Source organism: Hyaena hyaena, unplaced genomic scaffold (assembly GCF_003009895.1).
Source record: "Hyaena hyaena isolate Hyena2069 unplaced genomic scaffold, ASM300989v1 scaffold_65, whole genome shotgun sequence".
Lineage (NCBI taxonomy): Eukaryota > Metazoa > Chordata > Mammalia > Carnivora > Hyaenidae > Hyaena > Hyaena hyaena.
The window spans coordinates 3,571,749-3,592,226 of NW_024080697.1; the positions used below are offsets into that span (position 1 = coordinate 3,571,749).

The 20,478-nt window shown below is 40.3% G+C and overlaps 1 protein-coding gene across 2 annotated transcripts; it reads right to left on the reverse strand.

Annotated features, from left to right (window-relative positions):
- Positions 1-301: 301 nt before the first annotated feature.
- NOXRED1 (NADP dependent oxidoreductase domain containing 1) lies at positions 302-18,687 on the reverse strand. 2 transcript variants are annotated; one of them, XM_039232230.1, is made up of 7 exons: positions 18,642-18,687; positions 17,943-18,114; positions 16,108-16,307; positions 9,960-10,140; positions 9,211-9,362; positions 8,371-8,593; positions 302-568 (listed from the first exon to the last, which is right to left on the reverse strand). In XM_039232230.1, the coding sequence occupies exons 2-7, from the start codon at positions 18,095-18,097 to the stop codon at positions 391-393; spliced, it is 1,089 nt and encodes a 362-aa protein (XP_039088161.1). In that variant the 5' UTR covers positions 18,098-18,114; positions 18,642-18,687; the 3' UTR covers positions 302-390. The 2 variants fall into 2 exon arrangements, with proteins under 2 accessions (XP_039088161.1, XP_039088163.1); XM_039232232.1 differs by having other exon boundaries at positions 18,646-18,682.
- Positions 18,688-20,478: the final 1,791 nt, after the last annotated feature.

Below are 20,478 nucleotides of genomic sequence, written 5' to 3' on the forward strand. Positions count from 1 at the left end.
CAAAATGGTAGGAAAATCAAGCTGTATCGTTTATCAGCTATTCACTGCTACAGGAGAACAAGCTGAAATATATACTAATAATGACATTATAAATTCTGGAATTTAGCTGTTAGAAGAGAGAGAATTTATATTAGCATGGCTTTCATAGGGAAGCAGCTTACTTAAGTGTCTCAGGTTATACAGTTTCCTTTGGTTGCTTCCAAAAGCCAGACATACCCAAATATACTGACGTGAAAGACTTCTTGTTTTATTCTATATTTTAAAGAACATCAGTACAATTTTCTAATTCCTTAATGCCCAACATGTGGCAAACACGATGCAGTCACACGATTCTACTGTGAATTGTGATAATCAAGGTACAGCAGTTGTAGATTCCTGAGGTCTCTTCTCTTAACGGGAGGACGAACCTGTGGAGACCCCTGGCTGCTGTTCCTTGCTTAGGGAGATGCCGAATGAATCACAGTAAAGACGGGTAAGGTGGTCCTGGAGACCCGTACTGGTTGAGAGTTTTTGACTAAAGGGAGTTTCCTTGAGTTGCACAACAGTCAGATCAAACCAGGGGAAAGGCCTAGGGTGAAAAAAAATACTGTTACTTTTTAATGTCTGTTCAGTACATCTGATTTGGCTATTAAACATAACAGGAAATAGGTACTTTATTTTTGATATCAAACTAATTAAAATTCATAATTAAACATTCAGCTAGAACTGTTCACTGTGTGGATTTAATAGTACCTATGATTTTTGTACTGATGTACATTTTTTCAAGTGTGTTTGTGCAGGAATTTATAATTAAAGAATGATTATAATAATGACATTGAGATTCTTTTCAGTATATTTCCCTTGAATTTATTTTTTTTAATGTTTATTTATTTTTGAGAGAGAGAGCACGTGAGCAGGGGAGAGCAGAGAGAGAGACACAGAATCCAAAGCAGGATCCAGGCTCCAAGCTGTCAGCACAGAGCCCAACACGGGGCCTGAACCCACAGACTGTGACATCATGACCTGAGCCAAAGTCGGATGCTTAACTCACTGAGCCACCCAGGCACCCCAATTTGAATTTAGAAATAAAATATGTGAGAAAGATCATAGACATTGGGAATAGAAAAGATATCATTTCTTTTAAGATATCCTCTTCAACAGGGGCACCTGGGTGGCTCAGTTGGTTAAGTGTCTGCCTTTGGCTCAGAGTCTGGAGCCTGCTTTGGATTCTGTGTCTCCCTCTCTCTGCCCTTCCTCCATTCTGTCTCTGTCTCTCTGTCTCTGTCTTTCTTTCTCTCTCTCAAAATTAAATAAACATTAAAAAAATTTTTTTAAAGATATCCTCTTCAACAAATGGAGTACCTGGGTGGCACAGTCGGTTAAGTGTCTGACTTCAGCACAGGTCATGATCTCATGGTTCATGGGTTCCAGCCCCACATTGGACTCCATGCTGACAGATCAGAGCCTGGAGCCTGCCTCAGATTCTGTGTCTCCCTCTGTATCTGTCCCTCCCCTGCTGGCGCTCTATCTCTATCAAAAATTAATAAAAAGCATTAAAAAAAAGATATCCTTTCAACCTCTTAAGGTATAGATCAACACATATATAGGGACTTTTAAGGGTTTTTTTAAATCTATAAGTTCCCCTTCCTCTTTTTCTTTCCTTGCAGTTTATTTGTTGAAGAAATTAGGTTGTTTATCCTCTAAAGTTTCCCATATTCTGGATTTTGCTGGTTATATCTCATGGTCATTTAACACTTTCCTGTCTCTTGAATTTATATCTATAGATTTAATCAAATTCTGTTTTTTTAATTTTTTAAATGTTTTTTATTTATTTCTGAGAGAGAGAGAGCGAGAGAGAGACACAGCATGAGCACAGGAGGGTCAGAGAGAGGGAGACACAGAATCCAAAGCAGGCTCCAGACTCTGAGCTAGCTGTCAGCACAGAGCCCGACGTGAGGCTCGAACCCACAAACCATAAGATCATGACATGAGCCAAAGTCGGACGCTTAACCAACTGAGCCACCCAGGTGCCCCTAGGGTTTTTTTATGAGAGTATTTCATCTGTGTCTGTTTTCATCCAGAAACACATTGTCTCTCTTTCTGCAGTGTTAAGACTGATGAATGGATTCCGTCTGATCTATTCATTATAAAGTTACCCCATCAATTTTTCACCTAATGTTGCTTATATTCATTATTTCATTAGAGCTTACAAAATGATGATATTCTACACTCCTTCTTCATTTAAGAAGGAACTTTTCAACTTTATAAATAGGGCCAAAAGCCAAGAGCAAACATCTTACTCAGTAACTTAACATTAAAAACATAGCCTATTTTCAAGTTATTTTGTCACAGCAAATATTGATAGTAGTTACCTCTAGAAAATGGGATTTAAGGGAAATACTTTCACTGTTTGGTACATTTTAGTTGATATCCTATTTACTACAAACACTTATTACTTTGCTAATTTTTAAAGTCATTTTTTAAAAATTCACATGAAGAATAAATGTATAAGAAGGAATAAGATTTTGGAAAATATTAGGGGCACGTGGATGGCTCAGTCACTTGAGCATCCAACTTTGGCTCAGGTCATGATCTCACGATTCGTGAGCTTGAGCCCCATGTCGGGCTCTGTGCTGATAGCTCAGAGCTTGGACCCCGCTTCAGAGTCTGTGTTTCCCTCTCTCTCTGCCCCTCACTTGTTCACACGCTCTCTCTCTCTCTCTCTCTCTCAAAATAAATAAACATTAAAAAAAACTTTAGAAAATAGTGAAGAGGACTTGTTCTACCAGATACCAAAATATAGAAAAACATACAGTAGTTAATCATAAATGGGAGCTTTGGCACAGTGAAGGAAACAATCAGCAAAACTAAAAGGCAGCTGACAGAATGGAAGAAGATATTTGGAAATGAAATATCAGATTAAGGGTTACTATCCAAAATCTATAAAGAACTTAACAAACTCAACACCCAAAAAGTAAATAATCCAGTGAAGAAATGGGCAAAAGATATGAATAGGCACTTTTCCAAAGACAACATCCAGATGGATAACACATAAAATGCTCAACATCACTCATCATCAGGGAAATACAAATTAAAGCCACAACGAGATACCACCTCACACCTGTCAGAATGGCTAACATTAACAACTCAGGCAACAACAGATGTTGCACCGCTTGTGGGAATGCAAACTGGGTGTAGCCCCTCTGGAAAACAGTGTGGTGGTTCCTCAAAAAATTAAAAATAGAAGTACCCTGTGACCCAGTAATTGCACTACTAGGTATTTATTCAAAGGATATAGGTGTGCTGTTTCAAAGAGGCACATGCATCCCAATGTTTATAGCAGCACTACTGACAATAGCCAAAGTATGGAAAGAGCCCAGATGTCCATCAACTGATGAATGGAAAGAAGATGTGGTGTGTGTGTATGTATGTGTGTATATATATGTGTATATGTATGTACACACACACACCAGAATATTACTCAGCAATCAAAAAGAATGGAATCCTGCCATTTGCAACAACGTGGATGGAACTAGAGGGTATTATGCTAAGTGAAATTAAAGAAAGACAAATATATGACTTCACTCATACTTGGAATTTAAGATACCAAATAGATGAACATCAGGGAAGGGAAGCAAAAGTAATATAAAAACAGGGAGGGGGCAAAACACAAAAGACTCTTAAATATAGAGAACAAACTGTGGGTTGCTAGAGGGGGGTTGGTGGCAGATGGACTAAATGGGCAAGGGGCATTAAGGAGGACACTTGTTGGGATGACCACTGGGTATTATATGTAGGACCAAATCACTGGATTCTATTCCTAAAATCATTATTGCACTATATGCTAACTAATTTAGATGTAAATTAAAAATAAATAAAAATTAAGTTGATGACCAAAAAAAAAAAATCATAGCATGGGAATAGAATATCATCCCCAGTTCAGAATACAGTCCGGAAATATATCCATAAATATCTTGCAGTTTAGCAAATAATAAAAATCATATTTCAAATTGGTAGGAAAAGGAATGGCTACTTTACAAATAATGTAGGACAGTTTGCTTTCCAAAATGAATAGAAGATACTAAAAATCCAAAACTGCTTAAAGATTTAAATATTAAAAAATTAAAATACTAGAGGAAGATACAGAATATCCTAGGATGAAGATGGTCTTTATGAGTATGATTTAAAACCCTGAAGTCATAAAGAAGTGATTTGACAATTTTGACTACAACAATTAGAATCTCTGGACAGCAAAAGTTACCAAAAAGAAAGGAAAATATGGAAATTATGTCCAATATACATAATATATTCCTGCTGAAAACCTTCTCTGAAACAATAAATAAAAGCCAGCAAAACAAAAATGAATAGGCAAAGAATATCTAGTGAGAATGAGACAGAACAAAAGAGCAACAAGTTAGAAGCTGGAAAAAATATGGACGAATAATAACACGGAGCTGAACCTGAAGTGAGCAACAAGGAAAACCAAAGCACAGTCCATTTATATGATAGAACCCACAAACGACTCAAGAAGTAGTGAGACCCAGTACATCATGAAGCAGAGGTGAGATGGTACTAAAAGTATGATGATGGACTGAAAATCTTAAGATTAAGAGACCCTCACAGCACAGTACCCAATGCTGCACACTCAGGAGACTGTCCCTCCTCCTCCCCATCAAAAGATTTATTCTCTAGAAGAGGTAAATAGAGGGTCTCGGGGGGTACCTGGCTGTCTCAGTTGGTAGAGCATGCAATTCTTGATCTCAGGGTTCATGAGTTTGAGACCCACATTGGGTGTGGAGATTACTTAAGTAAATTAAGACAAAAAAAAATAGGGGGTTTCTGGACATGGAGAAAATAGGCACTGTTTTGGACAAGGATTTGCTGAATAGAGGGGATATAAAGTAAAGAAATCTAAGCAATAAGATGACCCCTCTTCTCACACTCATACATAGCTTTCTTTCCCCAGTTGGGTCCCAAACACTTAAACTAATATTCAGTTTCCCAAGCAAATAGCTGATCAAATCACTCTGTAGTAACGACCACAGTAGCAAACAGAGTTTCCAATCAACTTTTTAGTAACCAAGACCTTAAATATGAGCAAATTCTCCATATACATACTTGAATAAAGCTTCTTAAATCAATGATAGAAACCAAAACAAATGATCAGTAGAGACTCCTCACAGAAGAAAAAAATTCATTTACATTCTCAAAGGGATAAGAGATGGTATTGCATAGTGAAATGACAACAGGATGCTACATAAAAAAATGAGTATTTGGAGACATAAAGAATTTGAAAATATTCAAAATATAGCAAAAATTAAAATATGCTCAACATATGATAGCAAAAACAGTATAGTTGAAATATCTCAGAAAACAGAAATAGACAAAGATTTTAAAAATAGGAAAGATAGGGGTGCCTGGGTGGCTCAGTCAAGGGTTTGACTCCTGATTTCAGTTCAGGTCATGATCTTGGGGTTGTAGGATTGAGCCCCATGTTAGGCTCCACGCTGAGCATGGAGCCTGCTTGAGATTCTCCCCTTCTGTCTCTCTCCCCTGTCTTTCTAAAATAAAATTTGAAAGAATTTTAAGTAAAAAAGTAGGAAAGATAAAGAAAATCAGAGTTTCAGTCCAGGAGGTCAAACATTGGACTTAAGAGAAGACAGAAAACAGGCAAGGGGAGGAAATTATGAAATATATAACTGGAGAAAAGGAGACAATTGGGCGTTCAGATTAAAAAGGACTGCTGAATGTTCTTTTTATGGATATCAGTTACATGGGTATTTCCTTTACAATAGTTCATTAAACTGCATTATTTATGAATTTATGGACTATGCACTTTTCTACATAAGTGTTATAATTCACAAAATTTTTTAAATTAAGGGGGGGGAGGGAAAGGCTCACCATGTGCCCAACACAGTGAGTTAAAATAGACCTACATCAAAAATAAAATAAAATAGACCCAAATTCATCACACATCATAAAATTTCAGGATACTGAGGTCAAAAATTTCAGGATACTATAAGCTTCCAGAGAGAAAAGAAATAGATTTCAAAAAAGGATGAATTCAAGAATTAGAATGGCATTGTATTTCTCAACAGCAACTCTGTCTGGGGAGCCTGGGTGGCTCTGTTGGTTAAGCATCCAACTTTAGCTCAGGTCATGATCTCTTGGTTCATGGGATTGAGCCCCTTGTCAGGTTCTGTACTGACAATTCAGAGCCTGGAACCTGCTTCAGATTCTGTCTCCCTCTCTCTCTCTGCTTCTCTACCATGCACACTCTTTCTCCCTCTCTCTTTCAAAAAAGGGATAAAAACATTTAAAGGTTTTTAAAAAAACAGCAACTCTGTAAGACAATGAAGCGATGCCTTTAAAACTCTGAGGGAGGGGCGCCTGGGTGGCTTAGTCGGTTAAGCATCCGACTTTCGCTTAGGTCATGATCTCGTGGTTCGTGGGTTCGAGCCCCGCGTCGGGCTCTGTGCTGACTGCCAGCTCAGAGCCTGGAGCCTGTTTCAGAGTCTGTATCTCCCTCTCTCTCTGACCCTCCCCTGCTCATGCTGTCTCTCTCTCTCTCTCCTAGAAATAAATAAAAATATTAAAAAAAAAAAAACTCTGAGGGAAAATTATTTCTAACTTAGAATTTGATACCTGGCTATGTACTCAATAAAGATTAGGTTAGAATAAAAACAGTTTCAGACACAGTCTCTATAAATTACATTGTTTTCTAAAGAAGTTACTGAAAGAAGATATGACCCACCCCTATGAAAGAGTAAACCATACCAGAGGAAGAGGGATCCAGGAAAAAGAGATCCAACATAAGAGAGGAAAAGGAATTCCAGGCCAAGGGCGAAGGGAAATCCCCAAACTAAAAATGCTTCATAGGCCTTTGGTGATCAATTAGAGTGCAAGAGATGGGAGACCATCAGGAATTACTTCCAGGCTTCTGGCTTAAAAAACTTGGCAAAAGAGCATGAAATTAGGTAAGAAACACCATCAGAGCAGGAATGAGAGCAGGTATGCTTCTGGACACGTTGAGTTTGATGGGAGATGGTGACTACAAACAACTTGGGTATACGGTTGACATCTAGGCTAGAGATACAGAGTCATTTGCTGTCAGTATAAAGATGGCAACCTAAGTCTCTAAACTGGAAAAGTTCACCCATGAACAAAGTATAGAATGGCAAGAAAAGAAGGCCTAGCACAGAGCCCTGAAAACTCCTAGACATAAGGATGAGGGAGATGAGCTGGAAAGGAGAGGCTAGACAGGAAGAAAATGAGGAGAATCTAAGGGTATAATGAAAGCCAAGAGAAGAGATTGCTTCAAGAAGGACTCAAGAGTTCAAGGTTCAATAGTCAAGACAAGGATTAAAAATTGCCCAGTGAATTTAGTGGCATGGAAGTCACTGGTAACAAGGGTAACAGTTTTCCCTATTAGATTATCAAAGGTTAAAAAGATTGATCTTATAGTTAGCAAGCTATAGAGAAATGGCACATGCATACACACTGGTGGTGATGTAAATAAGCACCATGTTTTTTTAAAAGAATTTTTTAAAGTTTATTTAGAGAGAGAGACAGGGAGAGAGTGAGCAAGCACTCAAGTGCACAGACGGGAGGGGCAGAGAGAGAGGGAGAGAAAGACTCCTAAGCAGGCTCCATGCTGTCAGTGCAGAGCCCAATGTGGGGCTGGATCCCATGAACCTTGAGATCATGACCTGAGTCAAGACACTTAGCCAACTGAGCCACCCAGATGCCTCTAAGCACCACGTTTTTGATAAGCAATTTGGGAATACCTATCAAACATAAAATATATATACCCTCTAGCCCAGAAATATTCTTTCAGAATATTCTTCTAGATAGTCATCAATCAGAAATATTGGTATAAGAGTGCAAAATACATATAAAAATTTTCAGTTGCAGCCCTTATTAGAATTTGGGGCAGGGGAAAACTACATTATCAAGAATAAGTAAGATGAATAAACGTAATGAAATAATATATCCAGTGGATCCCTATGCATTGCTTATAAATGCAGTAGATATGATTGTACTGACATAGAATGCATCCACAACATAGCAAATGAAAAATCAGCATATATAGTCCCCATGTTTCAAAAATGTATAGACATAGGTATGTATACACATTATAATACCATGATAATATAAATATGTTTGTAAATACATAGATTAAAAGACAAAAATATAAAAACCATTGGATGTGAAGTCTATGAAATGGTATTTGAGAAATAAAGGAGAGCTTTCACTTTTCCACCAGTCGGATTTTTTACAAGAATGTATTATTTCTATAAAATTGCAAAGATCACATGAAAGGAAAAAAAGAAAAAGCATCTGCTAAGATGTGTGGGAGAAATTAGAATAGCCTACTGTCTGATGCCTTACCTTTCCTGAGGTAGGATCTTGGTATAGATTTCATTGACAAAATCACCTAGTTGAAATTTGGGGCAAGATGCTCCATCCTTCTCACAGTCTTCAAGGTGCACAGAGAGGAACAGTTCATTCAGATGCTGCAGCACTTGGAAGTGGGGCATGTCCATTGTGGTGCAGAAATTTAGGATGGCGTAGAACACTCCCTCCAACCACTTGATATTGAGGATTATTCCCCCTACACATCAATGAGAAGGGAAATATCAGCACCACCAAAAGGGTTTTCCTGGAACAAACAACAAACCCCAGAAAATGAACAGCCACCTTTTTTCCAAGACAGGCTGTTCATATGAACCTCAAGATAAGCAAACACTCCTCTTTCTGGGCAAAGAGCCATGATTGTGCCCTTTATAACAAATCACATGTTAACCCCACCACAGGAGGACAGGTGTGACTAATGAAGACACTGATAGTGGCAAAAGCATCTCTAGAAATCTCTAGAATGATCTTTCCAATAAGGAAAAGAAACAGAGGAAAAATGCCAGACTAGAGCAGGGAAATGCCATTTAGTGCCAGACAGCAGACCCTTCTGTTTTAAATAGGCTCTCCCCTCTGGCTGTTTCTGGTTCAGCCTTCACAGGTCCAAACACTCAGACTTGTCTGCTTTCCTTAGTGGAGGCTGCTTTTTGCCACCAAAGTTGTTCCCATTCAAAACTAAGCAGGTGGGAATGTGTCCAGTTTATACTCCCCCTACACACATATCCAAGACACACACACACACACACATGGATTATAAAGTAGCACTAGGCTGAGAGGCACTTTCAAAAGAGTGCCAAAAACATGGCAAGCCTTTACCAGCAGGACTGTAGGGGCAGGTAGCCTGAAGAATCGCAGGATCTTGGAGGGCAGCTATGATCTCCTTATTGGCCCCCCAGATGTTGACAAAATCTTCAACACAGTGATACTGAGGCCGCAAGATATTGGTGTTGTTCAGCAGGAGTTTCAACCTGAAAGGAAATCCCCCAAGACACGGAGTGCAAAGCCAGGACTATCATAAACCACCACAGGATCCACTGTGTTGGATCAAATCCAACCCCAACATCCTACCCTGCATGGCAGGCACCGCTCAGAGGCAAACATGGGTGGAGGCAGCACTGAGGCCACCACTCATTAGCTGGACTTTCAGCCGGCTCCCTAACACTGAGTAAATGTTGTCTCGTGTCAGGCCCCAGGCTGGACAATAGGGGCACAAAAATATTATTTGACACATGCTGTGAATCATTTTTCACGTTGGTGACTGGTGGTTCCCTTCCCATTAATGCACAAGGAGAACACAGTGGGCCTCAAGTAGTGGGAAGCAGTGGGCCATTGCAGTTCTAAACATTTGCACATCAAAGAAAATGTTCCACCCACAAGCGCTGTTTGTGGAGAAGTGGGGAAGACACAATTAGAAAGGCTGGCTGTGTAATGCGGACAAAGCTGCTTCCACCTTCTTACTGGGAATGACCAACTCCATGAGGCAGAGGGCTGGGGGAGAGGGGGAGAAGCCAGATGTGAGGGGATGGGGTTCTGCCCCCCAGTTCCGTGCTCTCCTAACAGGATACCTGGCTATTGGGACAGCTGCTGCAAAGCTGTACACAATGCAACCTTTTTGCAGGTGCCTTTGAATTTCTAGGCAGATATTAGGCAGCTGAGATGGCAGGCAGCAGAGGAATATCACATTGGCCCAGCTCGCCAGACAATGGTTACGGTAAAAGCACTGGATTCCCAGTTTCTGGAACTCATCTAGGAGGGAGAAAGGGAGAAAGAAAGATCACAGTACAAATGAGTTTGACCTAAACATCAACGATGGGGAGAGGATGACAATTACTTCATCTCAAGTCCTATCGACACATAAATCAAAGAAATCCCCTCCTCACATCTTCTAGAAGACACAGGCAATGTCCTAACTGCAATATCAAAGCAGCTAGCACCACACAGATGTGGTTGAGATTGCTTTTAGACCAAAGGCTAAAATTTTTCAGGTTGGTTGGTTTGTTTTCTAGAAGTCTTCTTGCTCTAATTTACTGAAGGCTTACCATGTGCCGATAGTGTACAAAGTACTCTGCATACATCATCTAAGGGAATCCTCACAGGGACCTTCTGAGGCAGAGACTGGTATTATTCCTATGTTACAAGTGAGGAAATTCATGCAGCTTACTCAGGGTTACACAGCTAAGTGGCTTGAGCTCTCAGGTGGGAAAAGATAAGAGAGTGGAAGAGTATTGGGCAGAGGCCAGGAGGAGTCTGGAAAGATATACTTGTGATTTCAGTAAAGTATATGCAACTTTCTGTTAATAAGACAGTTTTGAATGTTGAGAGAAATGTGGTAGCTCATGTATTTTCATTATAGCAGTCACTGATAGTTAATCATTTGTACTTTTTCGACATGGATTTCAAAGTAAAAATGTAAACTCACATAAGGTAGTGTGTTTTAAGAGCTATTGGAAAACAATATTACAGACATTGGAGAGGTGAGTTTTTAACTACCAAGAGTACATGATACATGTGATGCTGATGTTATCTGGGCACTTGTAAACCTGGAAGATGGACAAGACAAAGAGGAAATTTTAAAAATATGCACGGGGGCGCCTGGGTGGTCCTTGAGATTCTCTCTCTCTCTCTCTGTCTCTCCCTCCCTCCCCCCTTCCTCCCTCTGCCTTTCCCCTGCTCATGCTCTCTCTCTCTAAAACAAAAAAGAAAACATGCACAGCCATTCTTCTTTCATGTTTTGTTCTCAAAAGTGTACAGAATCAGCTGCTAAGCATGTTGAATTCCTGCTTCCTTACACAACATGCAGTGATATTCTAAAACTGCAATTTCAGGGGTGCCTGGGTGGCTCAGTCAGTTGACCATCTGACTCTTGATTTTGGCTCAGGACATGATCTCATGGTTCATGGGGTTGAGCCCCGTGTCAGGCTCTCTTCTGGCAGTGTGGAGCCTGCTTGGGTCTCTCCCTCTCTCTCTCTCTCTCTCCCTCCCTCTGCACCTCCCCTGCTCATGCTTTCTCTCTCAAAAATAAAACTTTTAAAAACTGTGATTTTATTATTAATATAGTGCTTTCCAAAGAATGTATTACTTTATTGAAATATATATACTAGTCCTATTGATGAGATTTTAGAGATTTGTCTTGGGTGCTAAGATTTTTTTTTTAAGTTTCTTTAATACAGAAAGAATGCTTGCAAATTAATAAGAAAAATATAGGCACTCCAGCAGAAAAGCTGAACAAAAAGAACTCAAAAACGATGAAATAGCAATAAACCTATAAAAAATATTCAGTTCTTCTAGTGATCAATGGAGAATATGCTAAACAAGAAAAAAATTTTTTTTAATTTTATAGTTTATTTTTGAGACAGAGAGACAGAGCATGAGCGGGGGAGGGGCAGACAAAGAGAGGGAGACACAGGATCCAAAAAGGCTTCAGGCTCTGAACTGTCAGCACAGAACCCGACACAGGGCTTGAACCCATGAACTGCAAAATCGTGACCTGAGCTGAAGTTGGATGCTTAACTGACTGAGCCACCCAGGCACCTCCAAACAAGAAAAAATTTAAATGCATATTAAAATGATGATTATAAAAAAAAGAAAAAGGATTCCCAGAACTGACAAGAGTATAGTGAAATGGATGTTCTTACACAATTCTGGTGAAAGTGTACATCCCTTTTTGGAAGTCGATTTGAAAAACTATATTAGAATTGTCTTTAAAAAAATCGAAAAACATACCATAGGATCCAGCCATTCCACTCCCTGGTGTTTACCTATGAAAAGTTGAAGCACGTATCCATACTAATATCTGTACACAAATGTTCAGAGTAGCCTTCTGTATAAGAGCCAGAACCAGGAAACAACCTGGATGTCCACCACCAGTAGCTGAACAGATAAACTATGGAATGCTCATGCCGTGAAGTACTACTCAGAAATAAAAAGAATATAAATACGTGAAACACGTGAGTATATCTCAAAATAATTAGGCAGCGTGAAAGAAGTCAGAATGTAAAAGTACAAACTGTATGATTCCATTTATATTAAAATCTAGAAAATGCAAACTAATTGATGGTGACAGAATTCAGATGAGTGGCTTCATGGGGAGTTGCAACGAGATAGAGAAATTACAAGAAAAGTTTTGAGAGTGATGGGTAAGTTCATTACTTTGTGTTGATGATTTCACAGGTGTACACATGTGTCAAAACATCAAATTGTATACTTTGAAAATGTGCAATTTATTATAAACAAATTATATCTTAATAAAGATGTACTTATTCTCTGACCTAGTAATTTTTTTTTAAATATTTTTATTTATTTTTAGGAGATAGAGAGAGACAGCGTGAGCAAGGGAGGGTCAGAGAGAGAGGGAGATACAGACTCTGAAACAGGCTCCAGTCTCTGCGCTGGCAGTCAGCACAGAGCCCGACGCGGGGCTCGAACCCACGAACCGCGAGATCACGACCTAAGCGAAAGTCGGACGCTTAACCGACTAAGCCACCCAGGCGCCCCTCTGACCTAGTAATTTTATGTTTTAAATTATATGCAAGGAAATCCAACCAAATAAGACACAGTTACATAAATTAGCATACAGCCATATTTTGGGATACTAGATAACTTAAAATCATTATTTTGAAGAATGTTAAGTAATAGGAGAATATGCTTATGATACATTAAGTGAAAAATACAGACTATAGGGGCGCATCAGTGGCTCAGTTGGTTAAGCGTCTGACTTCGGCTCAGGTCATGATCTCACAGCTTGTGAGTTCAAGCCCCGCAATGGCCTCTGTGCTGACAGCTCAGAGCCTGGAGCCTGCTTCAGATTCTGTGTCTCCCTCTCTTTCTGCCCCTGCCCTGCTCACATCTGTGTGTCTCTCTCTCAACAATAAATAAACAATAAAAATTTTTAAAAAAATGCAGAATACAAACAACTTTGTACAGTACCAATTACGGATATAATCTGATATAATCAGAGAAATATAGGAAGGAAATGGTAACCCTGGTAAGGGGATTATAGATAGTTATTATTTATTTCCTTATAAAGTAATATTTTAAATTTTCTATAATATACGTAAAATTATTTAATGCTTTTATTATTGAAGTATAACTTATATACAGGGTACACACAGATCTGAAGTATCTAGTCTGATCATTTTTGACAAAGGCATACACCCATGTAACTCATTCATACCTTTCTCAAGATATAGAACATTTTCATCTTCCCAGAAAGTTCCTTTGGGCCTCTCCTCAGTCAGCCTCCCAGAAGCAACCACTCTTCTGATTTCTATCATCATAGACTAGTAAGTAAAATCATTATAAAACATTTTTTTAATTTAGTAATTGTTATTTTTAAAAAAACAAGGCCAAATGTTTGGAACTGGTTAATACCCACTGGACTCTAACTGGTCCAATGAGATGTGAACTCTCTTTGAAAAACTTCTCTGTATCAAAGACTCAGAAAGCTATTATGGGGCGCCTGGGTGGCTTAGTCGGTTAAGCGTCCGACTTTCGCTTAGGTCATGATCTCACGGTTCGTGGGTTTGAGCCCCGCGTCGGGCTCTGTGCTGACTGCCAGCTCAGAGCCTGGAGCCTGTTTCAGTCTGTGACTCCCTCTCTCTCTGACCCTCCCCTGCTCACACTCTCTCTCTCTAGAAATAAATAAAAAAAAACTTAAAAAAAAAAAAACTTAAAAAAAAAAAAAGAAAGCTATTTTATCACCAAGGGCACAGGGAGGAGGATATAAAATATTTACAGGGAAAAGAAAGTTTTCCTTTTTTTTTTCTTCAGTAAAAAGCAAAAGATTTATTTGTATGAAGAGAAACAGGAGCATGAGAAGAAAGTTGTTTTAAGGAACAGGTTAAAAACCATCTTTCTAAAAAGCTTCTGCACTGCAAAGGAAACAATCAACAAAACTAAAAGGCAACCGATGGAATGGGGAAAGATATTTGCAAATGACATATCGGATAAAGGGCTAGTATCCAAAGTCTATAAAGAACTTACCAAACTCAACACCCAAAAAACAAATAATCCATTAAAGAATGGGAAGAAGACATGAATAGACACTTCTCCAAAGAAGACATCCAGATGGCCAACAGACACATGAAGAGATGCTCAATGTCACTCATCATTAGGGAAATACAAGTGAAAGCCATACTGAGATACTACCTCACACCAGTCAGAGTAGCTAAATTGAACAAGTCAGGAAACAGCAGATGCTGGTGAGGATGTGGAGAAACAGGAACCCTTTTGCACTGTTGGTGGGAATGCAAACTAGTGCAGCTGCTCTGGAAAACAGTGTGGAGGTTCCTCAAAATATTAAAACTAGAGCTACCCTATGACCCAGCAATAGTAATACTAAGAATTTACCCAAGGGATACAGGAGTGCTGATGCATAGGGGCACGTGTACCCCAATGTTCATAACAGCACTTTCAACAATAGCCAAATTATGGAAAGAGCCTAAGTGTCCATCACCTGCTGAATGGATAAAGAAGATGTGGTTTATATATTCAATGGAATACTACTTGGCAATGAGAAAGAATGAAATCATGACATTTGCAGCAGTGTGGATAGAACTGGAAGGTATTATGCTGAGGGAAATAATAGAGGACAGGTATCATATGTTTTCATTCATATGTGGGTCTTGAGAAACTGAACAGAAGACCATGGGGGAAGGGAAGGAGAAAAAAAAATAGATACAAACATATAGGGAGGGAGGCAAACCACATGAGGCTATTAAATACAGAGAACAAACTGAGGGTTGATGGGGGGTGGGAGGGAGGGGAAATGAGTGACAGGCATTGAGAAGGGCACTTGTTGGGAAGAGCACTGGGTGTTGTATGTAAGCCAATTTGACAATAAATTATATTCATTAAAAATAATAATAAAATAGATAGATAAATAGAGAGATAGTACTACTCTGACCCACTTAGAACACACACACACACACACACATCTTTCTACTGGCCCCTGGCTGGGTCAGTTGGCGGAACTTCAGACTCTTGATCTCAGGATTATGGGTTCAAGCCCCACATTGGGTATAGAAATTACTTAAAAACAAAAACTTTATTTTTTTTCTAATAGTTTATTGTCAAATTAGTTTCCACATAACACTCAGTGCTCATCCCCACAAGTGCCCTCCTCCATGCCCATCCCCCCTCCCCCCCACATCCATCAGTCCTCAGTTTTTGTCATCATTCAAGAGTCTCTCAGGGCACCTGGGTGGCTTAGTCGGTTAAGCGTCCGACTTTCACTTAGGTCATGGTCTCGCGGTTCGTGGGTTCGAGCCCTGCGTCGGGCTCTGTGCTGACTGCCAGCTCAGAGCCTGGAGCCTGTTTCAGAGTCTGTATCTCCCTCTCTCTCTGACCCTCCCCTGCTCACGCTCTCTCTCTCTCCTAGAGATAAATAAAAATATTAAAAAAAAAAAGTCTCTCATGGTTTGCTTCTCTCCCTTTCCCCCACCATTTCCCCCCTTCTTCTCCCCCTTGTTACTCCATCAAGTTCCTCCTAATCCTCCTATACGTGCAAACATATGGTATTTGTCCTTCTCTGCCTAAAAACAAAAACTTTAAAACACACACACACACACACACACACACACAGAGTCTTTCTAGCTTTTCTCAGGGCTAGCAAGCAGACAACTCTGTATGCTGCATGCAGGGATTCCTTCTTCAAAGAGCCTCTTCAAAATGGCCTCATCAACACCTAAAGAGCTACCACACACTGCTCCTCACCCAGGGCCTCTGGCCTCCGAGTGGAGATCCGCAGGTTCTCAGCAGGGATGGGGACAAGCTGAAGCAGTGCACGGGCCAGCTGCTTCCCAAGGTGGCCACCTCCAATGATGCCCACCTTTAACTCATCATTATCGTCGGGAGTGTCATCAAGCAATCCAGTCAAGACACACCTGGAAGTGTGCTTCTTACGTAATGATTCTCTGGAGAATGAAACACAGACACATAAATAAATACACACACACCCAGTAGCTCTTAACCTCTGGTGTTCTCTGCTTTAACTTCCTCACATGGCAGCCTGGTGGCACCTTTAGTACTCCAGAGATAAGGCATTCCAGTCACGTGCCACTTGTCCAGTATCGCTAGGGAATGAAATGTTCCTCCTGAGTGAATTTTCCAGAAAGTAAAGCATACCCCTTCAAGGGACCAAAACTTGTTTAAAACATTTTTAAGTGAACATGTTTCTTTTTGTTGTTGTTACGTGCATTGTGCATTTCCCTGCCTTCTTAAACACAAGGTCTGAATATTGAACTACTTGACTCAGGACTATCATTGTGAATAGCCACTTGTTTATACATCATCCTGGAACACTGTGGGCCAGTGCCTTCACTGTTTCCTGTGCAGACAGCTGTCTTTTTTCATTGACATCATGATAAGCATACCTTTTCCCTCCCTATGCCTACTCTTTCTAGTTTGCTATTTCGCTTTTGCATAGATCTGGGCATTCAGATAACTTAGTTTTTTTCAAACATGTGATTTATAGAAGTAATTGGTGTATAAGGGAAAATAGATCTAAGAACCTGAGGATCAAGGATATAAGTGTCTCCTTCTAGACACTCACTCACTGGTTCTGGATGTGTTTCCTTGGCCCAAGGCAAACAAAATCTGAACTTTGAATATATAAGGCAATGTTTTCTGTTGTTATACAAGCTTAAATTTGTTCTATATTTCTGTAAAAATTCTTAAGCTCTGGAGTTTCCATATAAACATCACAAGCCACGTTCTATTTAAGGTTTCCCTCTGGGTTAAAAGGAAGGCATTTCCTCTGTGCCTGATCCTCCCAAATATAAAATGCCTCCCGGAAGTTTCATATTTTGATTTCTCACCACTCATCTGGAATGCAACCAGAAAGTTTATGTTTTCTTATGAGTCAGCCATTCAGCAAACTCATTAAGCAGCCTGCCTCTTTGAGTATCTGCTGTATCTGTAACACGTTCAATTTCAAAGAAAAGTAGTCTGGTGGCAGGGGAGCTACCTATGTTCCAGGAGTAGCCTAGAGTTATAGAATCCAGGAGTCTGGTCTTCAGTACCTTGCTTTCACATGCTTCCTGTTTAAGTGTCTGGAGCCACATTGTACAAAGACATGAGAGGTCAGGACTAGACTGAGTGTATTCCTGGAATACTGTGTTCATGTAAGTCACCTGGCCAAAAGGACTCCCAAAGTTTCAGGTGGTTTTCCTGTTAGGGAGAATTCCACTATTAGCTTAGCCCCCAAATTTTTGACCAATAGCGAGAGAACAGCTAGTTATTGGTAGCTGTAGAAGCCAAGTTGGTGGTCTCAGTGAGTGCATGAATGGGTGAATGAATGAACTGATCATTTAATCAATCCAACCACTGAAAGGAAATCATCAGCCCTGCTTCGTTATGTAACCACAGCCAAGGGATTCTGGTATGCCTTTCCTGGTGCTTTCAGACCCAGAGTGATTGACTGTGGGTTGGAAAATATAGGAAAACACTCCCTCTATCAAAGCTATCCTCCAATATAAACAGTTTAAGTCATTTGGATTCTCTGCAGTGGGATTCTTCTCCATCTGCCTGAACTTGGAGACCTAACTTACCTCAAATTATAGAGTAGCTTGCAGAAGAAGGTTGCATGGGCACAGGCCTTGATCATCAGCCCTCGAGAACGGCCGTGCAAATACAGCCAGCTGCGGTCTTCCTCTCGAATCCCATACTCAAACCGCAGGGACTCAAGGCCCTCTAGCAAGTCCATTTCCAAGCCACCATCTCCTGCAGTGATAGATACCAATCAGTTTGGCTCCTTCTCTTAGAAGACAGGGGAGTCTATGCAGGAGGGTGTGTGCCCCAGTCACAACCTCTTGTGATGGCAGGCTTCAGCACCTCTCTCCTCCCAGATTCTGTACTTGCAGTGTGAGTCCTGGAGGATTCTTAAGCTCAGACTGCCCATGGATCAGGAATACGTGGATTCGTGAAAAACCTGAACAAAAATCCAAAGTGATGTTCATCCACATAGGCTATAGGCACATTTTTCAGCAGATGCATTTACTTTGGCAGTGGGTTTCACAGATGCATGTGGTCCAGGGCCTTCTCCCTAGTTCTAGTCCCTCTAAGATTTTAGAAATAAGACTGATCATGTATACCCCACTTCAAAGGAATTTTTCCCTTTCACTCAACACTGTTCCTCACAGGATAGGAAAGGGCCCAAATTTAACATGATCTCCACTCTAGGTCAAGGACATCTAGATTTTAGAAAATGAAGCCAGAGATGTGTAAGCCTGTTTACATAGATCTCTCACCAACCAAATTGAGGAGAAGGTGGCTTTCCTCCTAGGTACTTCTGGTCTTGGAGAGTAAGAATTATATTTCTAGGGAGAATTACCCAAGAAAGTCTCATTATGACTCCTTAGCTACCAGATTACTTCACTCTCTGAGCCTTAAAGGGGCCAGCCCCACCCAGAGTTTTCCAGACTTGCCTCATGAGGACAAGAATTCTTTTTGCTATTTCTAGGAACACTATACCAGGGCAGTATGGGAGCCTCCTTTTCCTAGCAGAAGGTTCTGGACTTCTAGATTTTTCCCAGACTGGAATATCAATCATACAGATCCAGCACTTCTCAACGAGTTATTTTTTAAACCCCTTCTTTTTGTACTCAAAAGAATACAAAGAAGAATACTGAAGAATAAGACAAGTAAATTCTGGGGATCTAATGTGTACCATAGTGACTATAGTTAATTATACTAGGTTATATACTTGAAATTTGCTAAGGGTAGATCTTAAATGTGCTCACCACACACACACACACACACACAAAAGGTTAACTATATGAGATGACAGATATGTTAATTAACTGGACTGTGGTAATCATTTCACAATATATATCAATCATCATGATGTACACCTTGAATATATACAATTTTTATTTGCCAATCATACCTCAGAAGAGCTGGGGAAAGAATCAGTGATATTCAGAACTCTATTTTATAGCAGTGGCAAAACTGAGACCAGCAAGCAAAACTATTCAAATCTCTAATCCACCTTTTAAAAAGTAATCTCTATACCCAACTCATGATCAAGAGTCTTAACACTTTGTGGACTGAGCCAGCCAGGCATCCCTCTAATCCACTTTTTAAATTAAAAGAAATTGAGGTGAAATTCACATAACAGCCATTTGGAAGTGAACAATTCAGTACATTTGCAGTTTTGTCCTCTGAATGTAAGGAAACGCTGTAACCATTAAGCAGTTACTCCCCACTTGCTCGCCACCATCCTCAGTCCCTGGCACCACAAATCTGCTTTTTGTGTCTGTGGATTTACCTTTTTTGGATATTTCATGTGACCTTTGGATACAGTATGTGACCTTTCATGGTTGGCTTCTCTAATCCTTTGCATAGGCTCCTATGTCACTCTCAATTTCAGCTCTTCAAGTGAAATGTATGGAATTTCTCGTCAAGTCCGAGAAATAATACTTCCTTTGATCAAAACAGTGAGTAGGTCGGGGTGCCTGGGTGGCTCAGTCGGATAAGTGTCCGACTTCGGCTCAGGTCATGATCTCACAGTTCGTGGGTTCAAGCCCCACATCGGGCTCTGTGCTGACAGCTAGCTCAGAGCCTGGAGCCTGTCTTCAGATTCTGTCTCCCTCTCTCTCTAATCCTCCCCTGCTCGCGCTGTTTCTGACTCTCAAAAATACATTAAAAAACATTAAAAATTTAAAAAAAAGTGAGTAGGTCATCCTAATGTTGCAAGCGATGTATATTGTTCCTAAGGAAAGAGAAGCTCAAAACCTCCCCACTCAGCACTAGTTAACCTGTACAGGTGTGGGTTATAGGCCCATCCTTCACTAATACATCCTCAAAAATATGGACCCAGTCATTGTGGCTTTGTAACATGTCAAGTTGGCAAGGCTGAACTACATTTCCCAGAATTCCTTTCCCTGAATGTTTCCAGTTAGGGTGTGCCACAGACTTTTGTGAGGATCTGGAGGGGTGAAGCAGCAGCCAGTTTGTGTTGCTGCTTACAAGGTCTGGGCTGGTACTTTGCTGGGTACCGTGTGGGTGTGGGGCAGCAGCTGGACCCATGATCACTACTTTCCCCTCGATCCTCCTATAGCCTCACACTCCTGGGCCAGGTTTGTG

What these genes read in the sequence shown, in the direction of transcription:
- NOXRED1 (XM_039232230.1), bottom strand. Translation starts at nt 18,097, where the DNA reads ATGGACTTGCTAGAGGGCCTTGAGTCCCTGCGGTTTGAGTATGGGATT. An exon ending in TCGGAGGCCAGAGGCCCTGG is followed by an intron (nt 10,141 to 16,107) that starts GTGAGGAGCAGT and finishes TCTCCCTCCTAG; the next exon opens with ATGAGTTCCAGAAACTGGGA. An exon ending in AAGATCCTACCTCAGGAAAG is followed by an intron (nt 569 to 8,370) that starts GTAAGGCATCAG and finishes TTTTCACCCTAG; the next exon opens with GCCTTTCCCCTGGTTTGATC.